Below are 26,471 nucleotides of genomic sequence, written 5' to 3'. Positions count from 1 at the left end.
CACAGTATGGTGTTATAGGCCTATAGAATCTATAATAAATGTGAATGTAATGTCCAGTTCTATCACGGCAACTCTTTAGAGTGACTCCCTTTAACTGAGACAGCTGCAGAACGAGCAGAGAGAGAAGTCTTACTGGATACAAGTATACCCTCAACCCGTAGAGAAGTATTTGTACCATGGATGGTGAGATTATTGCCAGCATATACATTTACATTATTCTAGATCTCAGGTTCATTTCACCAGGAGTACTTGCACAAGCTTGTCAGGTGTTTCAACTGCCAGTAGATGGACAAATCAAGTGTACGCGATAGAACACATTGCTCCATTATACGTTGGTATGGAGGAGCTCCAACGTTTTGAGTAGTATTAGAATGGACACTATAGCTGTACCTGGCTGGTGAATACTAGTTCACCCTTTGATAAACTTGTTTCCGTCTGTTCTATGACAATTCCATTTTGAAACATTAAATAAAGTCACACAATGATGTAGAAATGTGCAATATTTTAGCAAAACACACTCATTTATTGATAAACGATGCTTTTTAAAACATTAAAAGAGGTAATGATATATCTGTCTACTACGAATATGTTACTGGTTTAATACTTCCGCTCAAAATTACTTGCGTTAAGTAAGGTAGTCCTATATACTCGGTAAGCACAAGAGCGATGCAAAATGGAAATTAATACACAGGAAATATACATGGAATAGGTAATGTGAACCGGAAAGATTTGTACAGCGACAAATACACATGTGCATGAAACGAATGAGAGATTGCGACGTAGTACACACGTTTCGTGATGTCATCCAAGAAGACGGTACACGCTCCATTTTGACCAGATTCTCCAGTCAGCGATGCCAAATTAAATATTCAAGGGTTATATATATGTTCGACCACTTTTGCCTGGGATCTATTAGTCAAAGATTGATCTTATGGACACAATTTTCCTCTCACAGACTGGACATGGCAGGTGGGCAGAATGCAGTTCTTCGCCACAATGTCTACATATGCCGTGACCACATGGGAACAAAAAGCAATTCCGATATCGAATGAAACAGTGTGAACATTTCTTCGTCTGTGTCGTTTCCATGTCTTCCTGAAATGTTGAATAGTACTTTAATTGTGACGAGCTCAGTGTAAGATACATGTTTCGCAAGGGGTATCTATTTAAATAACCATATTTTTCTCCGCAGGTCTGAGAACGGAGTAGAGCATGCAGAGCACTATATACATGTACGCGTTAAGTGACGTCACTGACACACGCATGTCCCCTCCTCCTGAAAAAAAATAGAATACAGTATGCAAAATACCTGTGTAGCCGTAACAGTGACTCCGGATATCACAATGACATTAGCTGTTAATCGGATTATATAATCACACTCATTTGTAAAACTACCAAAGCCATGTTTCACATTTAATGGATTAATGAAACGTAACTGTTAAATGGTAACGGGTAAAAAGGTTCAAGTGCGAAAAAAATCTTGAAAACAGTTGTTTTTAATTTTGGGGGCTTTTTGCTATCGTGTAGTCAGAATGCTAGTTTATGCATATTTTTATCATCAATCAAGATTTTTTTAAAAGAATGTAAGATAAATGATGAGAATCTTACTTCTGCTCATGTACAGAACCTGCGACAAACTAAATATGGAATACAAAAAACAGTACGTTTCATGAATCCTTTAACCTACAAGGAATTGTGTTAGTTTCATTGGTTAAGGTAAAGCTATGGGTTGTTTTTGTTATCATTTATTTGTTACTCATGAACAAAATTCTGGTAACAACATGGAAATTACTGGCTTGGTGCTTAGCCTAAGCGGACTTGCCAATATTTGGTTAATGAATATTTCTGCTGTGTGACAGGCCACACAGGGATACTTAATGACCGAAACCCCAAAGAAAACAGCAAACATAACAAGCGAATACATGGAGCAGTGGAGAGCAGGTGCTACATGAACGTGAGGGGCTGGGTTGAGTGGGGAGCTGCCTGGGTCAGTGGATAAGTCAGTGAGGCGCAGTGTGGGAATGGTACTGTGTAGTAGAATGCAATGTATTTTATTTTACACTGCTGGAACTTCGTATGTCTACTTTGTAACTGCGGGTTCAAATGCAGCCTTCGTAAGAATGTCTAGATTCCTCCGCTCTCTCTGTCCGTGGGGCCTTTGCGACAGCTGGCAGTCATTTGGCCGCTAGTACAGTCTAACGTTTATTAAAGGCCTCTTATATTTCACCTGTATTCTGAGCATATGTGTTCGTTGTACGTGGGAAAGTTCGTCAGTAACTTTCAAATAGTCACCTCGGTTTTCCTCGACTGAAACTGACCGCTATCGTATAATTATAATCTTCCTCCATTGTATAAGAGAAAAAATTTCACATGCGTTAAACAGCAATGAAATAAAGCAAATATAGCTATAACTGTGGGTATACTACCACTAAACAGCGACAGAGATACAACTGTAGGCATGTTACCAAATAACAGCAACAGAGATACAGCTATGGGTGAGATACAGTTGTGGGTGAAATACAGCTGTGGGCATGTTACCTTACAACAGCGACAGAAAATCAACTGTGAGCATGTTATCATAGAAATAGTTTTAGAGATACAGCTGTGGACATGTTACCACAGAACAGCGACGGAGATATAGATGTGGGTGTGGAAGGAGTAAACAGCGACAGAGCTGCAGCTGTGGGCATGTTACCACAGAACAGAGACAGAGATACAGCTGTGGGCATGTTACCACAGAACAGTGACAGAAAAACAGCTGTGGGCATGTTACCACAGGCTAGTGAGGGAAATACAGCGGTGGGCATGTTACCACAGAACAGTGACAGAAAAACAGTTGTGTGCATGTTACCACAGGCTAGTGAGGGAAATACAGCGGTGGTCATGTTATCACACAAAAGTGACAGAGATACAGACGTGGGCATGTTACCACAGAACAGCGACGAAGATACAGATGTGGGTGGGTTATCAGTGAACAGCAACAGAGATACAGCCGTGGGTATGTTACCACAGAACAGGGACAGAGATATAGTTGTAAGCATGTTACCAGCGAAACGCGACAGAGATGCAGCTGAGGGCACGTTACCACAGAACAGCGACAGAGATATAGTTGTAGGCATGTTACCAGTGAAAAGCGACAGAGATACACCTGAGGGTATGTTACCAGAGAAAAACCATAGAGATACAGCTGAAGGTACGTTACCAGAGGACAACGATAGACATACAGCTGAGGGTATTTTACCAGAGAACAACGATACAAATACAGCTAAGGGTATTTTACCAGAGAACAACGATAGACCTACAGCTGAGGTTATTTTACCAGAGAACAGCGATAGACATACAGCTGATGGTATTTTAACAGAGAACAACGATAGAAATACAGCCGTGGGTATGTTCCGAGAGAACAACGATAGAGATACAGGTGAGGGTATTTTACCAGACAACAACGATAGACATACAGTTGTGGGTATGTTCCGAGAGAACAACGATAGACATACAGCTGAGGGTATTTTACCAGAGAACAACGATAGACATACAGCTGAGGGTATTTTACCAGAGAACAACGGTAGACATACAGCTGAGGGTATTTTACCAGAGAACAACGATAGACATACAGCTGAGGGTATTTTACTAGAGAATAACGATAGAGATGCAGCTGAGGGTATGTTACCAGAGAAAAGCGAGAGATACAACTGAGGATATGTTACCAGCGAAAAGCGACAGAGACACAGCTGAGGGTATGTTACCAGAGAACAACGATAGAGATGCAGCTGAGGGTACTTTACTAGAGAATAACGATAGAGATGCAGCTGAGGGCACTTTACCACAGAACAGCGACAGAGAGATACAGCTGAGGGTATGTTACCAGAGAACAACGGTAGACATACAGCTGTGGGTATGTTACCACAGAACAACGATAGAAATGCAGCTGAGGGTATTTTACCAGAGAACATCGATAGACATATAGCTGAGGGTATGTTACCAGAGAACAACGATAGAGATGCAGCTGAGGGCACGTTACCACAGAACAGTGACAGAGAGATACAGCTGTGGGTATGTTACCAGAGAACAACGATAGAGATGCAGATGAGGGTATTTTACCACAGAACAACGATACACATACAGCTGAGGGTATTTTACCAGAGAACAACGATAGAGATGCAGCTGAGGGCACGTTACCACAGAACAACGATAGACACACAGCTGAGGGTATTTTACTAGAGAATAACGATAGAGATGCAGCTGAGGGCACGTTACCACAGAACAGCGACAGAGAGATACAGCTGAGGATATGTTACCAGAGAACAACGATAGACATACAGCTGTGGGTATGTTACCAGAGAACAACGACAGAGATGCAGCTGAGGGCACGTTACCACAGAACAGGAAAAGAGATGCAGCTGTGGGTATGTTACCAGAGAACAACGATAGCGATGCAGCTGAGGGCACGTTACCAGAGAACAACGATAGACATACAGCTGAGGGTATTTTACCAGAGAATAACGATAGAGATGCAGCTGAGGACACGTTACCAGAGAACAACGATAGCGATGCAGCTGAGGGCACGTTACCAGAGAACAACGATAGGCATATAGCTGAGGGTATTTTACCAGAGAACAACGATAGAGATGCAGCTGAGGTCACGTTACCACAGAACAGGAAAAGAGATGCAGCTGTGGGTATGTTACCAGAGAACAACGATAGACATACAGCTGAGGACACGTTACCAGAGAACAACGATAGACATACAGCTGAGGGTATTTTACTAGAGAATAACGACAGAGATGCAGCTGAGGGCACATTACCACAGAACAGCAACAGAGATGCAGCTGAGGGTATTTTATCAGAGAATAACGATAGAGTTGCAGCTGTGGGCATGTTACCAGAGAACAACGATAGCGATGCAGCTGAGGGCACGTTACCAGAGAACAACGATAGACGAACAGCTGAGGGTATTTTACTAGAGAATAACGATAGCGATGCAGCTGAGGGCACGTTACCACAGAACAACGACAGAGATGGAGCTGAGAACACGTTACCACAGCGACAGAGATACAGCTCTGAGTATGTTATCAGAGTACAAAATATAAGAAGGCGGGAAATTTTCTAAGCTGAATGAGGGCGTGAAACTTAAATAACTAAATAAGTAAGCCCAGGAGATACATATCATGTTTACCTCTGGTATGGCAGATGTGTGTTGAATTGGTCGCTCATCTTTTCTTGAAAGGAACGCACGGTTGGTGGAACTGGAGGCACTTGAGTCACTGTAATCTAATTTTTCTTGCTTGATGGGGGCCGCTAAAGGAATCTGACCAAAAAACATAAGACAGTTACTGTTTTATAATATGCTTATTTACGCATGTTGATGTCCTCGTAATTTATAGACCTAATGCCTTTCTGAGACCTTTGTTGTGTAATATACTACTGATTTAATTATTTGTACATTTTTTTAACAAATACGCATGCAGTGTATCCAACTTTTCATTAACATAAACCTCAGTATAACATGACTTAGCAAATTTTATGTCATTTTCTTTGCAGCCTGAAAAGACGTATGAACAGTCATTCTTATCAAGATACGAAACAGGTCCTACGTTATATGTTTAATAAAAGGGCTAAAGTTACATCATATTATCACAGGTATAATGGTTTAACTAACAGATCAAGAAACTGTCACATAAAGGTGCTTATAAGAGAATAGGAGCGTGTATCGATATTTACTGTACGCTTGATTGTAGACTGTTGGTGTGTTGGCTTTGTTGTAGACATAGAAGATATGCTTGGTCTAGCTGAAGTGGCGTAGATAACGCGCGGGTTGGCTGGTGAGCTTGTAGAGCCGGTTGACCTTCCTGCAGAAATAGCCGACTTGGTTGGTGGGCTAGTGAGGCCTCCTAACCCACCCGCAGAGACGGACGCATTCGTTGGTGGGCTAGTGTAGCCTGCTGAGCGAACCCCAGAAAAAGCCGACTTGGTTGGTGGGCTAGTGGAGCCAGTTGACCGACTGGCAGAAGCAGTCGCCTTGGTTGGTGGGCTAGTGTAGCCTGCTGAGCGAACCGCAGAAAAAGCCGACTTCGTTGGTGGGCTAGTGGAGCCAGTTGACCGACTCGCAGAAGCAGTCGCCTTGGTTGGTGGGCTAGTGTAGCCTGCTGAGCGAACCCCAGAAAAAGCCGACTTGGTTGGTGGGCTAGTGGAGCCAGTTGACCGACTGGCAGAAGCAGTCGCCTTGGTTGGTGGGTTAGTGGAGCCTGTTAACCGACTTGCAGAAGCAGTCGCCTTGGTTGGTGGGTTGGTGGAGCCAGTTGAACCACTTGCAGAAGCAGTCGCCTTGGTTGGTGGGTTAATGGAGCCTGTTAACCGACTCGCAGAAGCAGCCGCCTTGGTTGGTGGGCTAGAGGAGTCCGGTGGGCGAGCCCCAGAAACAGGCGACTTGGTTCGTGGGTTTCTGGGACAAACAGATGTTTGAGCAGTCGCCTCGGTTGAACAGGTTGAAAACTGACTACGTAAGTCTGAATCTGAGAGCATAACTGGAAGCCGGAACTGTGAATGAAAGGTGGCAGATACTTTAAAGTAGCATGCTAATTTTTTGTACGCTTGTTTCTGTGAGTTTCCTAACAACAAAACATACTTATCAAAACAGTATCTCATTCCATCACGTCTGAATTAATATTTCATCCTCGTTGATTTAACGTTGTGTTCAGAGATATTTCCCAATGTGTTCAAGAGTAAGAATAATTATAACTGGTTCGGAATATTTTACGGTGTGTTTACCATTATATATGTTAATTGTGTTTAGCCAGTCCTTTGCATAATACTTTGACCAGAACTTAACGCTATTCTCTTGGTAAGGTGATTTCAGACAGTTTTTACACTCTGCCATGTGACGCTTAGTTTTGAACCACCCTCTCCCCAACCACCTCGTTTATTTATTTATTTATTTATTTATTTATCTTTAAATAAAAATATTTATTTATCTGTGCCATGCTCAGGGACGGCGGCAAACATTATGATAGGAAACCGGACAAAGCCTGTGAAAAACCCACGACCCTCCGCGGGTTGCAGGCAGACCTGCTCACCTACGACCGGAGAGCATGAGCTGGAATTAAACTCACAGCGAGAACATAGGTGAAAGGCCACTGAATCATTGTGCCTGCAGCACCACTCTAATCACTCGGTCACGGGTGCCCTCGTCTATCAAATAAGGAGACAAAAAACTAGGGAACATAAGAATGATGTGACGAAGCGTGCTTACTCGTGGATTTGTCAGAAGATAAACTTCCTGATTGATTTGGATGGTGTGTACGATCCACGGAGAAGCCTTCTGCTGGTATCACCACACCTTTCGGGTTTCCCAGAGAACAACTCATCATCTCTACTTTCCCTGTTTCATTTTTCCCATCCTTGAAGAAGAGGGATTTCAACAAGACGAGCATGTCATGATACCCCCAAGTTTCCGGCAGGTTCACCCTCCTGATCCCTGCGTTAGGATTTTCCGCTGTCGGCTTTCTTCTGAATATATTTCTTCTTTTCAATGGAGTAATGTTGCCAGCCAACAATACATGGTACCTCTGGTGGTAAATTCTGTAATCAAGATATATATATCTATCATCTATCTATCTATCTATCTATCTATCTATCTATCTATCTATCTACTATCTATATATATATATATATATATATATATATATATATATATATATATATATATATATATATATATATATATATATATAATATATATATATATATATATATATATATATGCTATATATATATTACGTTTATACATTACGTCGCCATGGCTGTTACTTCCTGCAAGACGTTTTTACTGTAATAGTTATAACTTAGCATGTGATGAATTTGAGGAACGGGGTCTTCGTGGTTACTGAAATGCCTAATCATTTCGGGGCGTTGTTACAGTTTGTTCTCTCTCCAATATTGAACATGACGTCTTCTCTAAAAAAGCCCTCATTGTCCACATATGTCCACATATTACACTTGTGTAAAAAACTAGATGGTATTGGTATTGCAGTGCCCTGGACACACTAATGTGTCGTGTGCTATACTGATGTTTAACAAGTATATCGCTATATCACATAATACACTAATGTCAGTCGACTTTCTACCTGCATAACGGGCTAAAGCATATACTTAGTACAGCTGAGCCATTGCGTCGCACTGGCACATTAACCATTCGGCTATTAACAGAATTCCTGTGGAAATTTTGAAATCTGCACTTTCTTATCGTACCTCTCCGTGGCCGATTCCTCGCCAACTACCGTGACAGATCCTTTCGAACCAACAAAAAATCTGGGGTCATACAGCAATTGATAGCAAATCCATAAATCAATAAATCAAATTTCAGCTTCAGGATTAATACAACTCGACAACGGGCCAATTTGTTGTAGGATCAAAACGGGATAAGCGCTCAGTAAGTATTGTATTTCGCAAGATTCGCCGGAAAGCGATAGCGGAAGTCGACATTGTGGCTGGGACAGATCACCCACAGGATCTGCAGAAAGCTGTATTTCTCTTACTTTACCTTAAATGGCGCTTAAGGTAAACATTCAAAAGTAATCATTGGTGGATTCATAACCCCCATCTGCACACGTCCAGTTTTGTTTTAATGGATCTCTCGTTTAAATTTACACTTTCTTGACATTATACACACGTATATCATTATCAGTTCAATTTGAGCTTGGAGGACCTGATATACATGGCCAGTAAGTTAAATTCCCAGACTTATAACTTGATACATTTGCGTCAGTTACATTTCCATAGCCACCTGGTGGTAGTTCATAGCATTAGTAGATCATCTTTACCACAAGACACTCTCGTCGACAGCCTTCCACTGAAGTCTTTAATGGTCTGATCGTTCCGAGTCTCATCTGGTAGAAAGGACACAATGAGACTTTAATTATATTGAATTTTTCCATTATTTTATAAGTAAAATACAGTATTCTTGTAAATGTCGTCTTACTCATCTCCCGTGCCAATCCCAAACTTATATAATTGTTGTTTGACGCTATGATTCGCCCAATTTAAGTTTGAATTTGATCGAAACCTTACATTTTTTAAAATTAATTGTCAATCTTGGTACGTCATTATTAGGCACTTAACGTAATGGGATGAAACAAATATTAGCCGGTCTAGTGTCACTATATACTGTGGCTAGGTTGGACGTCATGTCTGGTGTCCTCAAAATGGAGTTTCAGTGAGGCAGCACTGTAAGTAAATCGGTAATGGTCTGCCTGAGGACTTGTTATATCCCTACAATACTTGAAATAATAGTATCTGCAGACACTGAACAGACTCGGCATATACACTTGTGAACAAATCATGATCACATTTGTGAACAAATCATGATCACAGTTGTGAACAAATCATAATCACAGTGGTGAACAAATCATAAACACAGTAATAAACAAACAACTTTTAGTCATAAAATGTTTCACGTGAATAAAACTGAGGTGGAGCTTTATATATTAGATAGCAAAATAGACTTCATTATGCTCTTAAGCAACGATAATGAATCAAGACACTTCCAGTGAGAGGGCAAGTTATTCCAGACAATTGGACCTATTCTGCAAGTATAAAATGAGAGGTTACTGATACTAACCGTCAGAGCGATTGCGTTTCTCAGGAACCTCGGAATGATCTGAAAACAGAACTAATGTGTGTATATATCGCACTATAACAGGCAAACACAACAATGGGGCATTACAGATTCTTGAGTCTTCTCTGATGTAAGATAATAAATTATTGCACTTTTACTGTAGCTGATTTGCAAGTTTTTATTTTCTTGTTTGTCGCTACAAACAGTATATAAACCCTTGTCATGGCCCAGAAGGGTTTCCTTACTTGTCCTGAAAACCTTGTATGAATGAGTAATGAAACAAACTTGTACGTCTCAATAGTAGTCCAACAGCTTTTCATTACTGGTCGTGAAAATCTTTCAAGGATGAGTGCTGAAAGAAATGTGCACATCTCAATGGAGATCCAGTAGCTTTTTCTTAATGGTTCTGGCAAGTTTTTCCGTACTGGTTCTGACAATCTTACAACAATGAGTGATGAAATAAACCTGTACATCTCAATGGAGTCCCAGTAGATTTTTGTTAATGGTTCTGGCAAGTTTTTCCGTACTGGTTCTGACAATCTTACAACAATGAGTGATGAAATAAACCTGTACATCTCAATGGAGATCCAGTAGCTTTTTCTTACTGGTTCTGGCAAGTTTTTCCGTACTGGTTCTGACAATCTTACAACAATGAGTGATGAAATAAACCTGTACATCTCAATGGAGATCCAGTAGCTTTTTCTTACTGGTTCTGGCAAGTTTTTCCGTACTGGTCCTGACAATCTTACAACAATGAGTGATGAAATAAACCTGTACATCTCAATGGAGATCCAGTAGCTTTTTCTTACTGGTTCTGGCAAGTTTTCCGTACTGGTTCTGACAATCTTACAACAATGAGTGATGAAATAAACCTGTACATCTCAATGGAGATCCAGTAGCTTTTTCTTACTGGTTCTGGCAAGTTTTTCCGTACTGGTCCTGACAATCTTACAACAATGAGTGATGAAATAAACCTGTACATCTCAATGGAGATCCAGTAGCTTTTTCTTACTGGTTCTGGCAAGTTTTTCCGTACTGGTTCTGACAATCTTACAACAATGAGTGATGAAATAAACCTGTACATCTCAATGGAGATCCAGTAGCTTTTTGTCACTGGTTCTGCAAGTTTTTCCGTACTGGTTCTGACAATCTTACAAACAATGAGTGATGAAATAAACCTGTACATCTCAATGGAGATCCAGTAGCTTTTTGTTACCGGTTCTGGCAAGTTTTTCCGTACTGGTCCTGACAATCTTACAACAATGAGAGATGAAATAAACTTGTACATCTCAATGGAGACCCAGTAGCTTTTTCTTACTGTTTCTCACAATGTTATAACAGATATATGTAATAAGAAAACCTTGTTTAAGCTCTCGAGATTCTGTATTACCTTCACATAGTTTCCGCTTCTCAGGAAATGAGGGCTCATCTGCAAACAAATCAAATATATAACCAATGTTTAGTCAAATAACTACAGAAAAGCTTTTGTTTCCGGATAGCTACATGTGTAAAAAGTTGATTGTCTCACTTGATTTTTTAGCAGGCGATGGATAAACCCAAACAAGCTATAACCAAGCATTATAATGGAAATCGTGTTCAGTCAAAAGAAGAATATACACAGAATAGCTATTATATTCGGTTGGGCATACGCTTAAAACCAAGATGGCTTCTGTTTCTTTTACAGTGTGACAAGCAATTTGAAAAACATTTATTTCGTTCCAATTATATGTGGAAAGTTGAGTTGGGTATAGTGTAATATGATACACAGAAGATTCACATGATTTTCTTTAGCACGGGTGAACAATTTGTTTATTAAAAGCAATATTTACTTACTTGTTTATTTATTTATTTCCGATTTAGGCCCTACTCAAGAATATTTCACGTGTACGACTACGGCCTGCATTAAGGTGAAAGGAAGCAGGTTATGAGCAATAAAACTAGCCACACACGAATGTACTTCGATTCCAGATTGTTTTAATATAACCTCTTGTGGAACATGTTCTGACCTTTCAGTGGAATCTTCTCCGATGAACAACTAGCAGATTCATACTGATCCACTAAAAGAAAAGAAAATAAAAAGAAAAAACTTTAAAATGATTGTGGAAGATTTAAGTTTCACAAAGTAGGCAAAGTAGGGTTGAAACAATGCAAAGGGACGAGGTCTCAGGCTGCTTCGCCCACCAGCAGAAATAGAGAGCAAAACCAGAGCAGCGATGACAGTGTGATAGCTGACAAATCATCACATGTAACAGGTGAAATACGGCCTCCTGTCAATTTACCCCCAGCGGACATACAACAGATTCTGGTCATCGTACAAAACTTTCAGTTAGGTTTTCTACACAGTATGTATACAGCCACCATGTGCGACTTCTGTAGTCACATGTATCAACAAGGCGTGCTTTGCATCAGTTTTTCTGCATCATGTATAATCTGTACGACAATGCTTCACACCTCTCACCAATTAATGCAATAGCTGTGAATTCAAGTCCAACTCATGCCATGCAGCATCCGCTCCGTTCGTTCGTGGCATGTTTGCTATATATAACAACCTGCCGATGGTCGTGGGTTTCCCCGGTCTCTGTCCGGTTTTCTCTTACCGTAATGTGGGCATCGTCGAAAAAGTGTAATGTTCTTGAGAACGGTTTAAAACACAAATCAAATAAATAAATAAGTAAAATAATGTTTTTCGTGCAGCTTCTATTTGTGACCGCTTTGCTTAGCATCGGGTCAGGTTAAGAGATCGTGACACTATATAAATTGTCTGTACCCTATATATATAAAAACACACAATATTTTGCTGTACTTCACGGGAGACAGTAAAAGTACTGTAAATAATTTACAAATGCAAATGGAGTAGATCTACAAAAATTACTGCACAAAATAGATTTACATGTACCCATATTAAAATTACAAAATTAACATAACATCTAGTTATGTTCAATGACTTTATCTGTTACTTTACATCATGCTAGTGTTTAATCGAGAGTTGCTGCGACAAAACATATGCTGTGATACTGTACTTTTGCAGCCTATATAAGTCTTTTAAGTTGGCTGTACATTTACTGTAAAAAGGAGCTGTTTATTTGCAGGAATATGCACTGTAGCCCAAACTGACAGCAAATTTACTGTAAAAACACATTACTTGTTATTACAATGTAGGCAAGTGATGTATGGCAGGATTTTTCTCTCGTTTTGGGTGGATTTTTTATGAACTCTCGGCCAAAAAGTCAGAATATAACTGTAGATATAGAAAGAAATCAGCAAATGAGTAGAGCGTCTATCCATTTTGCTGGATAAACGGATTTTGGAGGCGGATATAAAAAGTTATATGAAGGATCCGGGGATTAAAATTTAAAATTTCGGAGCACGTGACGTGACTTTTGACTGACACTCTCTATATGGTGAAAGAAGATGATCAAGTAAAACCTTAGGGTGGCCATCACAACGTATGCATTAGGGTCAATTCTGTATTTAGGATGCCAAAAACAAGTCTAGGCCTAACCGTCTGAAGGGACTGGCCTCGGGGAGCTGCAGGTTATGTCTGAAGATAAAAAATAAACTGCAAATAAAGTGCGTCCACATAGTGAATAGATCATTATGAGCGTACGTGTAACCTGTATATCAAACTCATAGAAACATTTAAATAAACAAGTGACCAGTACCAACGGTACCAACGAATCATCTTCCAAGTTCCCTATGCTGTCCTAGACCGATTAAAATTTCTTTATATATCATCGTGAAGCCCAAACGACCTAATACTCGTTTTGAGATCATATGCATCATATAAAAGACTTGAATATATTATATCGATTTATTTTCCACCTTAAAGAATAAAAAATTACATATAAAAATTACATATAAAAAATTATATATAAAAATATATACGTAAAATATACGTGGTAAGGTCTGCCAGAGACCTGCGGATGTTAGTGCGTTTACCCATGGTTTCCTCCAACCATACTGCTGACAGCCGTCGAATAAGTGACTGAGTGCTTGGGGTTTAACGTCGTACTCAACAATTTTTCAGTCATATGACGACGAAGGAACCATAAGGGTGCATGTACGTGTAATGTGCCTCCTTGTTGCAGGACGGATTTCCACTGCTCTTTTATTTAGTGCTGCTTCACTGAGACGACTTACCGAAGGAAAGTAAGCCTTGCCCCGCCCGAGCCATTATACTGATACGGGTCAACCAGTCGTTGCACTATCCCCTTCATGCTGAACGCCAAGCGAGGAAGTTACAACTTTCTCTTTTAAAGTCTTAGGTGTGACTCGATCAAGGATTGATCCTGGATCTACCGGTCCCGAAGCGGACGCTCTACCAACTGTGCTATCCGGGCCGGTGCCGCCGAATAAGTGAAATATTTTTGAGTATGGTGTAAAACACTAATCAGTTAAATAAACAGAGACGAAAGTCATCGTAACATGCCTAACGCAATATATACCGTATAAATGCTTTAGCTGATGGTGTCGTCATAGTAGACATGTTAAGTAAACAATGAATATAATAATAAATATAATTTGAGACATGGGTTAAACATTTGAATATACAATGCCCTTGACAAATACATTATAAAGGAAAGTGAACTTGAGACAGACGGAATGAATGACGAATGTGTATTCTAACTTTTGGTGCATCTTCTTTTGCTTTAATGCATGGTGAAGACGCCTTTCAACCAACTCGCCAATAAGATTTTTGTTCTAAAATATTTACCAAATTCGCTTTCTTGGGGACGGCCTTTCTCTGTGAGCAGTAACAGGGTTGAGTTTGAAGGGAGAGTTTCCCAGTAATCCCCGTCCACCTCTGTCCCGTCCTCCTCTAGTACAAGTCTGACAGGCCCATTGCCCACCTTGAACTTCCCCCTGCCTGTCAACACATCATACAGCTGCCACGTTACCACGCGCAGAGAACACCTTCTACCGCAGTTCTACTAAGCATTTCGTGTCACATTGCATGAAAAAATTTGGAAATTGACAGTAAAATTTATGAGCCTGTGACAGTAGGGAGTTCTCTATATTAATGTATTTATATCAATAATATACAGAAGTCTAACATAAATAAGTTTTATTTACCTTATACACAAACCACTGCAAATATGTACATTAAAAGCCACAGGTATACGCACACTTTCCCGTTTATAATCGTATACTTATGAATCAGCTCGTATACACATGGAACACAGCTGTATCACTTTCAAAGCAAAGATGTAAATAGGCTACTCGTCAATAGTCGATGGCTTGTGCTGTTTTACAAAGGACAGTTCAAGTTGACTAGAGCTATTGGTAAATAATTACGTACTTACGAACTTAATCATACACAAATATTACGTGACCCTATACACAAAGACTTGCACAATCTCCAGTTTGAAATGCAAATTTGTAATGATGAGAAATGCATCGATCGTGTAAAGGTAAAAATAAATGATCAATTACAAATGTTGACGTCCCTTTCGGTGACTTAATGATTAGAGCGTCCACCTCGAAGTCAGGAGAATTTGGATCAAACCAGGATTGGGTCATACTAAAGATTTTAAAAATGGCTGCCCCGCTTGGCACTCAGCACTGAGGTGTTAGAGCAAGGAGACATGACTGGTTGACCCGTGTCAGTATAATGCGACTGGGTGGGGTGTCATGCCGTCATGTCTGGTGTTTTCGGCGTGATACTTCTGTGACGGCAGCACATAGTCGGCATGGACTCGCCCTGTTACAAGAAGACACAGTATATGTACACACACCTAACGACTCCTGGTCGTCATATGACCGAAAAAATGTTAAGTACGAGGTAAAAGCCAAAGCATACATATATAGATACAAATGTCTACTTACATATCGTAATAAACTCCACAAACGTTGAGCTCACGACACTCTTCCGTTGAATGCGATCAGCAGAGAAAACTTTCAGGGGCTTCCTTCTTTGAGGGTATTCACTGTTCATCCTATAACAGAATGCAGTTAGATTTAACAAAATTTAACAGACGGCTGTTATTGTTAACGGAATTTCAATTTTGTCTTCAAAGAGTACACAATTATTGTTTAAAAAATTTCAGTTTTATTTTCAAAGAGTACCGTTTTATTGTTAACAGAATTTCAGTTTCATCCTATATACACTGCAACATGTATTAATGACAAATTCCAGTTTTATGTAACAGAACGCTATTTGCTGAAAGAATTTCGGTTTTATCCCAGTTTCCTCAGCCTGTTCACCAGGCCTGGCAGGCGTGCGGACTCGTTTCTCCCGCAGTTATACAACTGACAGGGCAACTCCGTCCCACATAGCTTCCTCATTCCCTCCATCATTACCGGCGTTTACAGTGGCCACCGCAGCAGCAGCAGCTCCATCCAGCGGAACGGGTACTACGGCAGCCATGGCAGCCATGGCAGCCATGACGACCCCGGCGGCCGCTGACAGACTGTAACCCGGCTGGTGACGTAGAGCACTGCTTGGTTGTCGCCCGTATGTAACGACCTGTATAGAGTAATATCATATCCTGCCTAGTCTAAATATATACGGGTGCGTTGGAAAGTAATGCCTATTAGGCCGGCCCAGTATGTCAAACTCTCCACAGCTTAACGTAGCTCAACGAACGTCGATGTTGAACCGCTGACTGACCGCAAGATACCCGTGCTTTGTCTGAGATTAGGTTCTTTACGCCAAAGCGTCCAAACATCAAGCACGGGGTATCCACGGCAAACGTGAACAGACCATGCGGCGAATTACTTGCGACAACCAGTCACGATAAGTCATTAAACATGGATGTCCTTTCCAAACCAGGAAGTAAATCTGACGCATAAACACCTGATAAGCGTCTCGTAAAGATGAAATATATCAGGTATTTGACCAATACCAATAAGGTAACCACTGATGAAGACAACAACACAGTATTTACAGGGCCAAATAGTTTTATTATCGCTATCGGAGATGTTAAGCATCTATAATTCATGTTAGGTGAGGTAATTCGGTTCGCTACACTACCCCCTGCCCTGAGAGCACGGCTCCCTCGCCTAAACAGTTGTGAGTAGCATGCTGTATGAAATTGAACTGAAGAATCACAAGATAAAATTACAATGGACGGCATGTTCCTTCAACAGTTTGTTGATCCGTGAAGGATTAGTGAATGACTGCACAGTAAAATAAATGTCTTTCAGAAAGAAACGTTTTAAACGTTCAGTGGATGGTATGATCTTTGACCGTCCAAATCTCCAAGGAGAGCATGGTGCTCTTCCCACTCCCACTTGTCATACCGTTTTCGGTTCCCCTTGGAAGTGACATAGAGGCGTGTTCTCTTAACAGTGACAATGCTATTCCTGCGAGCAGGTCGGTTAGTCACACTAGGTCTCAAAGGGCCATGCTGCGGAGGTTCCTGTCCTGTATTCGACTGCGAGTCTTGCACGCCCCCACTTGGTTCATCATGTCTGGTTTTCTCCTCAAGTAAGAGCATGGTCTCATCTACAGCAACATTCAGGTTCTCTTCCTCGTCGAGAGGGTCGAGACTCTGTGATGCCTCATTCTCTTGAACTGGGCCTGTCGCCGTGGAAGATGTTGAAACCAGTCGTAGCACTGGATATCTGGTCACTGTTGCTGGAGAAACCTATAGGGTGGACCTTACATCCGATAGAATTGTTGGTTCGGATCTGGTTTGGTGTCGGTATCACCGGAGTTCGCCAGTCCCTAGGCGCAGGATAGGATTACCTTCCTACTTATGCATCTTCCGCAAATGTGCCTTCAGGTACTTATACTAGAGGTAGTGGCTCTCACAGAAAGGACCTAAGAACCTCTCGTCCTCTACCGTTTGGTTGTCCCTCCTTGTAGATTGGGAGGTGGATCTTCGTCGGTCTACCCGACTTCATGCATTGCTTTTACCTCGTCCCTGATAGTCTGCTCCATTCGTACGGCGGTCGGAACTTTGCCCTCTGGATCCGGACTTGCGATAACTCATTTCCTGCACGGTAAAAGAAAGCTCAGTGTGAGTCCCCTGACGTGACCCAGGCAGAGAGTCTCCATTAATTCTAGGCTTTTCAACATTACTACAGTAATTGATTAGCAACCCTTGCTGCACATTTTTAACGCTGTAAGTCTGTTGCATGTCTGAGTACACCAGTACAACCTCGACGCAGATTCCAGAAACTATCATTACGGACCGGTTGTTTTCTACACCGTTGCAGCCTACGCTGTACATCCACACCTGGGACATATTCTCCTTACCACTCTGAGTCGAAAAAATCCATGTCAAGATCGTCGAACCTCGAAGGATGACGCATAGGCCCACTCTTCTTTTTCCTCTACCAACTCTTCACTACCTTCTGTATCGAAACTATTACTTTCTGAATCCGTACAGACCACAGCAGGCTCCAGGGCTCCAGTCATCTGTTCAATGTGGTACCTCCTTGGCTTTTTTCCAGACCGCTTTCTGTGATTACACTGATCACAACTGCGACACCATTGTCGCACGTGTAGCTGAAGCCCAGGCCAAGTCTAGGTCTGTCTGATCTTCTTCAGAGTTTTTCACATCCCCAGGTGCCCCCCGGTCGGACTATTATAACACTCTCCCATCACTTACCGCCGTAAAGGTCCAGGAACAATCAGCAGTCTTCGCTGTAATTTGCCCTGGAGATTCATCCATCGCGTCAACAGGCCGTCATTTATTTCCAGGACATCATATAACCCCCAGAAACTCTTGGTGACTTCCCCAAAAGGAGCTACCTCGTCGCTGTTCTTTCTCTGGTCCAGCCGCACCCACTCTAGGACAGGCCTGATCTCCGAATCCTCTTCCTAGACTTTGCGGCTTTCGTAGCTCAGTTGGTTAGCGCGCTAGCGCAGCGTAATGACCCAGGAAAATCATACCCCAAGATGGTGTGAACTGTTAATGCACCGACGATCATCTTTTGCCTTACAATTTTTCTGTCAGTCATGAGTCGGAATTCTCCAGTTAATGTCATGCTGGCGTCAGCCATTCGCAGCCTGTGAGGGTTCTTGTCGCGCCGATTTCATCTTCGACGCCAACTTGTCATAGACAGATGCGTTCAGTATTGACACTGAGGCCCCTGTGTCAATGAAACACTGACCCAATGCATGCCGGTAAGTATAGTCCAATCTCACCTATGTTCGCCTTCTGTATTCGAGGCATGAATTCTGCCAAGGGGCTCTTCTTTGGTTCAGTCATAGGTTGTACCACTGCACCACAAAATCTCGCTTCCTTGCCCCATTCCCAGTACCCATGTCGCTAGCCATTTCCTTGCTGGGACCGACCACGACCACGACCACAACCTTGTCTCGAATAATGCCGAGCAGATCGAACCTCAGGCATGAATTTTTCAACAGTATTCTTCACGTCTTCATAAAGTTAATCACTTTGATTCGATTGCGGGGAATATAATCATCCACTTCCTCTTGGTGGGCTGCGGTCACCTTCGCTTTTGAAAAACCTTCTGCCTCTCAGAAGCTTTAAATGCCTCAGTTTCCAGAGTCGTCTGTGCAGCAGAATCTAGGCTTTTGGGTCGCGTCTGCGATACCTGGAAACAGATATCATCTCCTATAGCGTCAAGGCACTGGTCCCTTGTGAGGGTATCATGTAAATCGTCTCCCGCATCCGGTTAGGCTCGTTGGGCCACACGTGTCAGAGCTTGTGCCAACTCCGGCAGGGGCTCGTCCTTACGTCTATATCTTGCTTTCAGTTGGGATTTATACAAACCCAACTGATCCCGTGTAGAGTATCTTTTCTATAAACGCTTCCGTCAACCTTTCGAAGTCAACGTTCCCGAGTTTTGTCTTTAGCTTGACCAATACTTGTTGCGCATATCCGCGAACAGCTGCCACCAGATGTTGTGCCTTTTCTGCGTATGTCCTGTTCAGAGTATGGCAATGTTCAAAATGGACACAATAATCACACCACGGCATTATTCTGTCGTAGGTAGGGGTTTTAACTGACGCCTTCTTGAGAGGCCATGTTCCCGCAACCGTCGCTGAACTTAATAACGGTTGATCTTCAACAGCTGCACCAATATTCAGCTTCCTCTGGACTTCCATGAAAACTTGTGGCGCACATCTCATGGGGATATAGTGCTCTACGCGAGTAGCTAGGTTATCCTCTCCAAGACGACAGACCACGGTTTCCATCACCGACGTCAGTTCATTTACAGCTTTACGTAAGCCAAGTACAATTCTTGATTAACAGTTGACAATACCTCCCCAGTCCCCACACCGAAAGATCCATAAATGTAGAGATGTCCCCAGCCTCTCGTTCCCGTTCTAGCTGATCTGCCTGTACCTAAGATTCTGACATCACTACTGGCTATCACGGGGGATCCCCTGTCGATCAATGATGTGGCTGTTCCCATTTCGAAAAATCTGTGTTCTCCCTCTGTTGAGCTCCTCATGATGGCTGTCCCACCGCTGCCACCACTTTTGTAGCGTGCGCCTGTATGTTTGGTAGTGTATCAGTGTAACCAGGGTTACCTTCTCGGCAACTGGTCGCACTAGGCACTGGTCTAGCCACCACTGAATCTTAATTCATTTTGACCTGGTGTGGTTCTGGGGGTTGGAGGACAACGCTGAAAAGACCAACTGTAGCCCAATAAAGGTGTACAAAGAAGAAATCAGATTGGTTTATTCAGAATGTGCAAAGCTTATTCCGCGTATAAACCCTGAAAAAATCCCTACTTTGAGCTCTGGTAAATGCTTTAATTAAGTATATTTACTCCCCTAATGCTACAAAGTATTGCAGCCCCGCTGTACGCCTCTGGGTTCGTTCCAGCTGCAGTAGCACTGCTCTCCCACAGCCACACGGCAGTCCGGTTCTCTCAGCCCGTCCACCACGCCTGGCAGTCGTGCTGACTCCTTTCTCCCATAGTTCTACAATGACACGGCAACTCCGTCGCTCATGGTTTTACAGCACGTACCCTCGATTGTTACCGGCGTTCACAGCGGAACCCCAGTTCCTCCCAGCGCTACGGTAGCTACGGCAGCCATGCGAACCCGGCGGCCGCTGACAGACTAACCCGGCTGGTGGCAGTCGAACACAGCTTGGTTGTCGCTCGTATGTAATATAATATGTACAGTGGCAGTTTATATACAGTCAGAACTGTATGGAGTATAATATCATATCCTGCCTAGTCTTAATGTATACGGGTGCGTTGGAAAGTAAGGCCGGCCCAGTATGTCAAATTCTTTACTGCTTCGCGTAATTAAACGAACGTCGATGCTGAACCGCTGACTGACCACAAGATACCCGTGCTTTGTCTGAGATTAGGCTCTGTACGACAAAGCGTCTAAACGCGGTTACACATCAAGCACAGAGTATCCACGGCAAACGTGAACAGACCATGTGGGATAATTACGGGATAAAAATCCCTCCCGGTCAAACGGCATTCTCGCTCCGGGGTTGTCAAGGATAACCAGGAATAACCGTACCAGCTTCCTACATCCAAACTTGACGATCTAAAACGCTCAATGTCCCGCTGTCTACTCCATAGGCCATCAGATTTCCTAGCATACATTGTATGTTACGCGACGAGCGGTCACGATACGTCATCAAACATGGATGTCTTTTCCACACCAGGCAGTAAATCCGACAACACAGCGATATACGAAGTGTATGACGACTTGCGTCGTGAACATTTACCAGGGAAATTTTTGTCATATAGAATATTACAACGTTTTGTTCTACTCAACAAACGTGCCTCCTTAAGTTGGGTAAATGGATTGGCTAAGTTCTGTAATCTATCTCTAGAGCGGCTTAGCGTCGACAGTATGTAAACTAATAAAAAGATAAACTGTGAGTATAAATTCTTAGTTACACCGCCAGCCTAGATGTACTTCCTGAGATATATGTATACGGGCCTATGGCCTACATACCATTAATAAAGGAAAGTGTTATTAAATAGCTATTCTAAGTTTACAATTGATATCACATACCTGCAAACATAATCTTTGGGGTTTTTATGAAAGCAAAAACACTGAATACATTGTTCAGCATAATTTCACAGTGGTGTGAAACTGGGGTAATATAATAACAGCAAAGCATAGTTTCTGGTGTTGCTGTCATGTACGTGTACATATTCACTGCGCCTGAATAATGTATGCTATTCTGTCATGTAGGTTCTGGTGTGTTGGGGAGGTAGTATAGCAGGAAGGCATAGTTATCTTGTGAGGCGTGAATGCCAGCCCTCATATCTCTCCTCAACCCACATTCTACTTTTCACCCCCGTCCTCTACGACTAGCTTATAGGAGCTTATTAAAGACGTCTTGAGTGGCCTCATATGGTGTAAGTTGTCCACCACTGTTTACATACACTGCGATTCTCTCTGCTTCACCCACTATATGCTTATCAGTAGGAGAGCTCCAAGCTCCAAGGCAGAGCTTGTTGTGGTAGGCTGCGGCTGAGAACTCGCACATTACAACACGCTTGCCGCATAAGCTCGCTCTATGGTAAATGGGAACCCATACTTCCTCAATCAACACTTAATGAACGCATACATGGGAAGTATAGGATATATGTGCACATAAAAAACATCACATGAATTGAATACCCAACTTACCTGGTTTACGGCTTATGGGTATGTCATACTGGTAATCGTCAACAGCGTCATGTGAGGGGCGCAACCTTGATCCAGTCAGCCCATTTATGAGAAATGGGAAGTATAGTCTATTTCTTTTACAGAGTGGCCTATATTCATCTGTCTGTAAAATTAGTCATACTCGCTACCAAAATTGATTTAGGACTCATTGCCTCGGGTGACATCATAATTATTAAAGAAAAACAGTGGCATTCTGGGGAATGGGCGTGGAGAGTAATTTGTTTTACAGTAGGTGCACCAACATGCAGTAAGAACGAATTCCATTCAGAAACACATCCTACACTACACTCAGCGAATAGGCTACAATGTTTTCATAACAAAAATTTCCTAACATCAAGCTTTAAAATCATACGACAGTGAGATAATATACAACAACAGATGAAATTATATTCATTTATTAAGGTTGTCTTATCCTAAAACGTGCAAACAATTTCAAATATGGCGGAGGGAGAAACAGGCTTTACAGTAAGACAGATAGCAGTTTAGGAAACTGGTGTTTCCTGGTGTTTTCCGCCCTCCGTCAAAACACGTCCGCCCAATATCCCGCATGCCACTGGTTTTAGATTAATTGTGACGTCACTCGAGGCAATGGTTGAAACGGGGCTTAAGGACTTATGAATAAGAAAAATTGTTCTAACTTCATTTTCCTTGCAATAACGTGATGTGAACTTCAAATCTATCAATGTGTAGAGCTTATGTTATTACGTGTCCCTTGATAGCATGCATGACTATTTTAGAGGAGGCTGAAAATAGGCGACTCTCTAAAAGAAAAATAAAAAGAAATAGACTATAGGCCACCAACTCCTGTTTGTACTAACTATATCACTCTGCTAAATAGGCCAAATAGCGTTTTCGCGACGCGCACTGCACTGTGGGATTGGAGGTAGATAAACAAAGCACCAACGTGATCATGTTCAAAGATGTAGGAAGGTCACCGTATAAAGTACTTTAGGTGCTGGAAAGTCTCTGAATTACGGGATTTCCTGAGAAGTACGAGTTTGTCCAACTCATGCAGAAGGAAAGGAAATTGGTAGGTCTGGTGTTTGCTGGGTTTTCAGAGAAGAGGCCAGTAATCGAGACAGGAACCGACGTCAGTCGTCTTCAGGCGCTGCAGTATCAGAAAAGGAGGATTGGAACACTGGCCTCCGACCATGAAGATGGACATTGCAACTTACTGACGCACGTGGATGAAAAAGATTTGGGAAAGAGGTTGATGGGGGACTACAAAGAAGGGAAGGGCTATTCATATAGCACCTTACCTCACTAAACTATTTAATTTCTCACTTCAGTCAGGAGTCTTTCCGTCAGTTTGGAAACCATCTAGAGTATGCCCTGTCTTTAAAAATAGAGATAGACATGATATGTCAAGTTACAGACCAGTTTCTCTACAGCCCTCTCTCTCTAAAGTGCTAGAAAAAGTAGTATATATGCACTTGTATGAATATTGTATCAATCATAACCTTCTAATATCGAATAATTCTGGATTTAAACATGGCGACTCAACAATATGTCAGTTAACTAAAATCGTACACGATGTGTACAGAAGTCTGGATAATGGTAACGATACGTGTCTAGTTTTCCTAGATGTAAACAAGGATTTTGATAAAGCCTGGCATGAGAGTCTTTTGTTTAAATTGAGACAGTTGGGTGTTGGGGACCCATTACTGACGTGAATTAAAAATAATTTATCTAATAGAAAAATTAGTTTCTTTAAACGGAGTTGATTCAGACATATATTCTATTCAAAGTAGAGTTCTACAAGCCTCAGTTCTAGGACCGCTTCTTTTTCTGATTTTTGTAAATGACATAAATGTGAACATTGAATGTAGTATCAATATTTTTGCTGATGATACATCTTTGTCCGAAGAGATGACTGAATTAATTACATCTGAAAACAAAGTAAATCGAGATCTAGGTCGCTTGTCACATTGGGCCAAACAGTGGCTGATAACATTTAATGCACAGGAAACTGTATACTTACTTGTTTCCTTAAAAAAGAACCCGATGTACACAAAACTGTATTTAGATGGTATTGAAGTGAAGAGCGTTCAGTACCATACACACCCTGGTATTATTCTACAGCACGATGGTAAATGGGACCAAACATATAAGATCACTCGTAAATAAATGTAATAAGAAATTAGGTATTACAAATAGAATTAAGAGGATAAAAACAAGGAAGTGTTTAATAACTTTATACAATAGCCTCATTAGATCTACAATAGAGTATGGCGACATATTATATGATAACTGTAGTATTGCGCTTTCCCAAACACTGGAAACTGTTCAAAGTACATCAGATAAAGCTCTGCTGAGTGAACTTAATTGGATACCACTATATGTTCGGCGTAGACAACATAGGATTCTGCTATTTTTTAAAATTGTAAATGGACTTTCTCCGCCTTACCTACAGTCCCTATTACCAAGACGATCAACAGAGTATAATACATATAACTTAAGGTATAATGAAAATTTAAGTATATTTAGATGTCGCCTCAGTGTATACAAATCTTCCTTCTTCCCGAAAACAAACTAAGGACTGGAGTAATTTACCTAAACATATTCGCCATTCTTCAATTAAAGAACTTCAAAAGTTTGTATTTCCACCAATTATTACTACGTCTAGTGATTTTATATCGTTATCTAGTGACTTAAGCAACTTTTCATATGTCCAGCACTGCAGAATGAGAATGGGACTCAGCGCTCGTCGGGCAGACCTTTTTGAGTATAATATTATTGAAGATACTACTTGGCATTACTGTAATAATAGATGTGAAGATATCTTTCACTATTTTTTTATTTGCTCGCAGCTTGCCACCCATAGGACAGCACATGCTACATACTCTCACACAAATTATATCACCCGATGTAAATTATTCTGTTTTTATTCCACAATGTTCACGATATTTATGTAATATACTTTTGTTTGGCTCTAAAGATCTAAATTACGAAGACAATAAACTTCTTTTTCAATGTGTACATAAATTTATCAGTGATACAGAAAGGTTTTATGACCATGGGCATGGTAATAACGATGTTAACATTGTAAATAATAATTAATTTATTTCAACTTATATTCCGTTATCTGAAATATATATTCCCATATTAATATATATTGTACTTCCTTAGCTATTATGTTTTTAATTGATGCTCTGAGGAGATCACCCTAGTAGCCATTAGGCTGTGAGAAATCCTCGTTAAATAAATAAAGAATTAAATTTAAAAAATTAAATTAAATTACATACTTCAGTTCTAAATGGCTGAAGGAAGTGTTTCACCACCATGTTACGACGGATTTCATATGCATAGTACCTTCAAAGCGCCTCTCTCATATACTTCACAAAATCTGGGTGGCAGTGGAGAAAACACTGGGACAGTTGAAAGTGCATATTGCACATGCTTTGCTGGGCATGTTATTTGTCCGTCCTAGTATTTTTGTCTTCATTTGTTGTTGTTCATTCCATTTTTACTTATTTTTTTAAATTTTATTATTCCAGTGCTTTTTTACTACATTTTTGCTGAATTCAAGCGTATTTCTTACTAATGATTGTCTTATTGCTGGTTAAACCCTCTTTGATTTTTGCAATTTGACCTATGTATCGGTAGTTGGAGTTAGAAAATGTTCTACCGAGCATGTTGTAACGCTTTGTTTATCATTCTTTTGTATCTTAACCTTTATTGTGTTTGCTCAGGAGTCCATATCTTGACTCCTTTTTCAGCAAAACATGAGGAGCACATCCATGGACGATGAAGTTGGATGATTGTGTTCCGAATTTCTGAACAGCTATTAAAGTATAATGTGGACTGCAGGACTATTATAAGGTATAAAGGTAGTTTTATGTTTTTTATTGCTTTTAGTTGAAGATAAATATGCCGTTGATTTTAAAGCATACTCTGACCAATGCATTTTAAATACGTTTAAAAGAATATTTTGACAAGCCTGTAAATATACCAGTTGTTTAAACACCAGGATCCTAGAGTTTATGTCTTGGTTAATAAATTTTTTCTCTGCTATCTTCCTGACATGCCTTCTTCAAAGCTAAAATTAATCAATGTTATTACATTCTCTTTGAATGATTTTGTAGATTAGGTTCATTTTGTAACCATGTGGCTGCTTGTCCTCTTCAAAATTGAGTTTGCATGGCAGCAAGGCTGGACAAACAAGTCCTGTACATCCCGGCTTTGTGAATGGAATACGTATGGAGCATCCAAGAAGGTGGATCTAAAGAGAGCTTGGGAAATGGAGTGGCGAAAGCCACACCATAGTAAAAAAGTATGATATTC

The 26,471-nt window shown here is 41.2% G+C and overlaps 1 protein-coding gene across 4 annotated transcripts; it reads right to left on the bottom strand.

Annotated features, from left to right (window-relative positions):
* Nucleotides 1–542: 542 nt before the first annotated feature.
* LOC135475365 (uncharacterized) lies at nt 543–22,244 on the bottom strand. 4 transcript variants are annotated; one of them, XR_010445039.1, is made up of 10 exons: nt 22,149–22,244; nt 15,440–15,549; nt 14,328–14,480; nt 11,620–11,670; nt 11,004–11,042; nt 9,617–9,655; nt 7,250–7,578; nt 5,722–6,537; nt 5,177–5,308; nt 543–1,276 (listed from the first exon to the last, which is right to left on the bottom strand). XR_010445039.1 is itself a non-coding variant. In XM_064755227.1 (7 exons), exons 2-7 carry the CDS (start codon nt 15,546–15,548, stop codon nt 8,794–8,796), a joined length of 483 nt encoding a protein of 160 aa, XP_064611297.1. In that variant the 5' UTR covers nt 15,549; nt 22,149–22,244; the 3' UTR covers nt 7,895–8,793. The 4 variants fall into 4 exon arrangements, 3 of the variants coding, with proteins under 3 accessions (XP_064611296.1, XP_064611295.1, XP_064611297.1); XM_064755227.1 differs by lacking the exons at nt 543–1,276; nt 5,177–5,308; nt 5,722–6,537; nt 7,250–7,578 and adding an exon at nt 7,895–8,885; XM_064755226.1 differs by lacking the exons at nt 9,617–9,655; nt 11,004–11,042; nt 11,620–11,670; ... (1 more) ...; nt 15,440–15,549; nt 22,149–22,244 and having other exon boundaries at nt 7,250–7,513.
* Nucleotides 22,245–26,471: the final 4,227 nt, after the last annotated feature.

The sequence above is a fragment of the Liolophura sinensis genome, chromosome 9 (genome assembly GCF_032854445.1).
Source record: "Liolophura sinensis isolate JHLJ2023 chromosome 9, CUHK_Ljap_v2, whole genome shotgun sequence".
NCBI lineage: Eukaryota > Metazoa > Mollusca > Polyplacophora > Chitonida > Chitonidae > Liolophura > Liolophura sinensis.
This window is presented reverse-complemented; position numbering and strand designations above follow the sequence as displayed.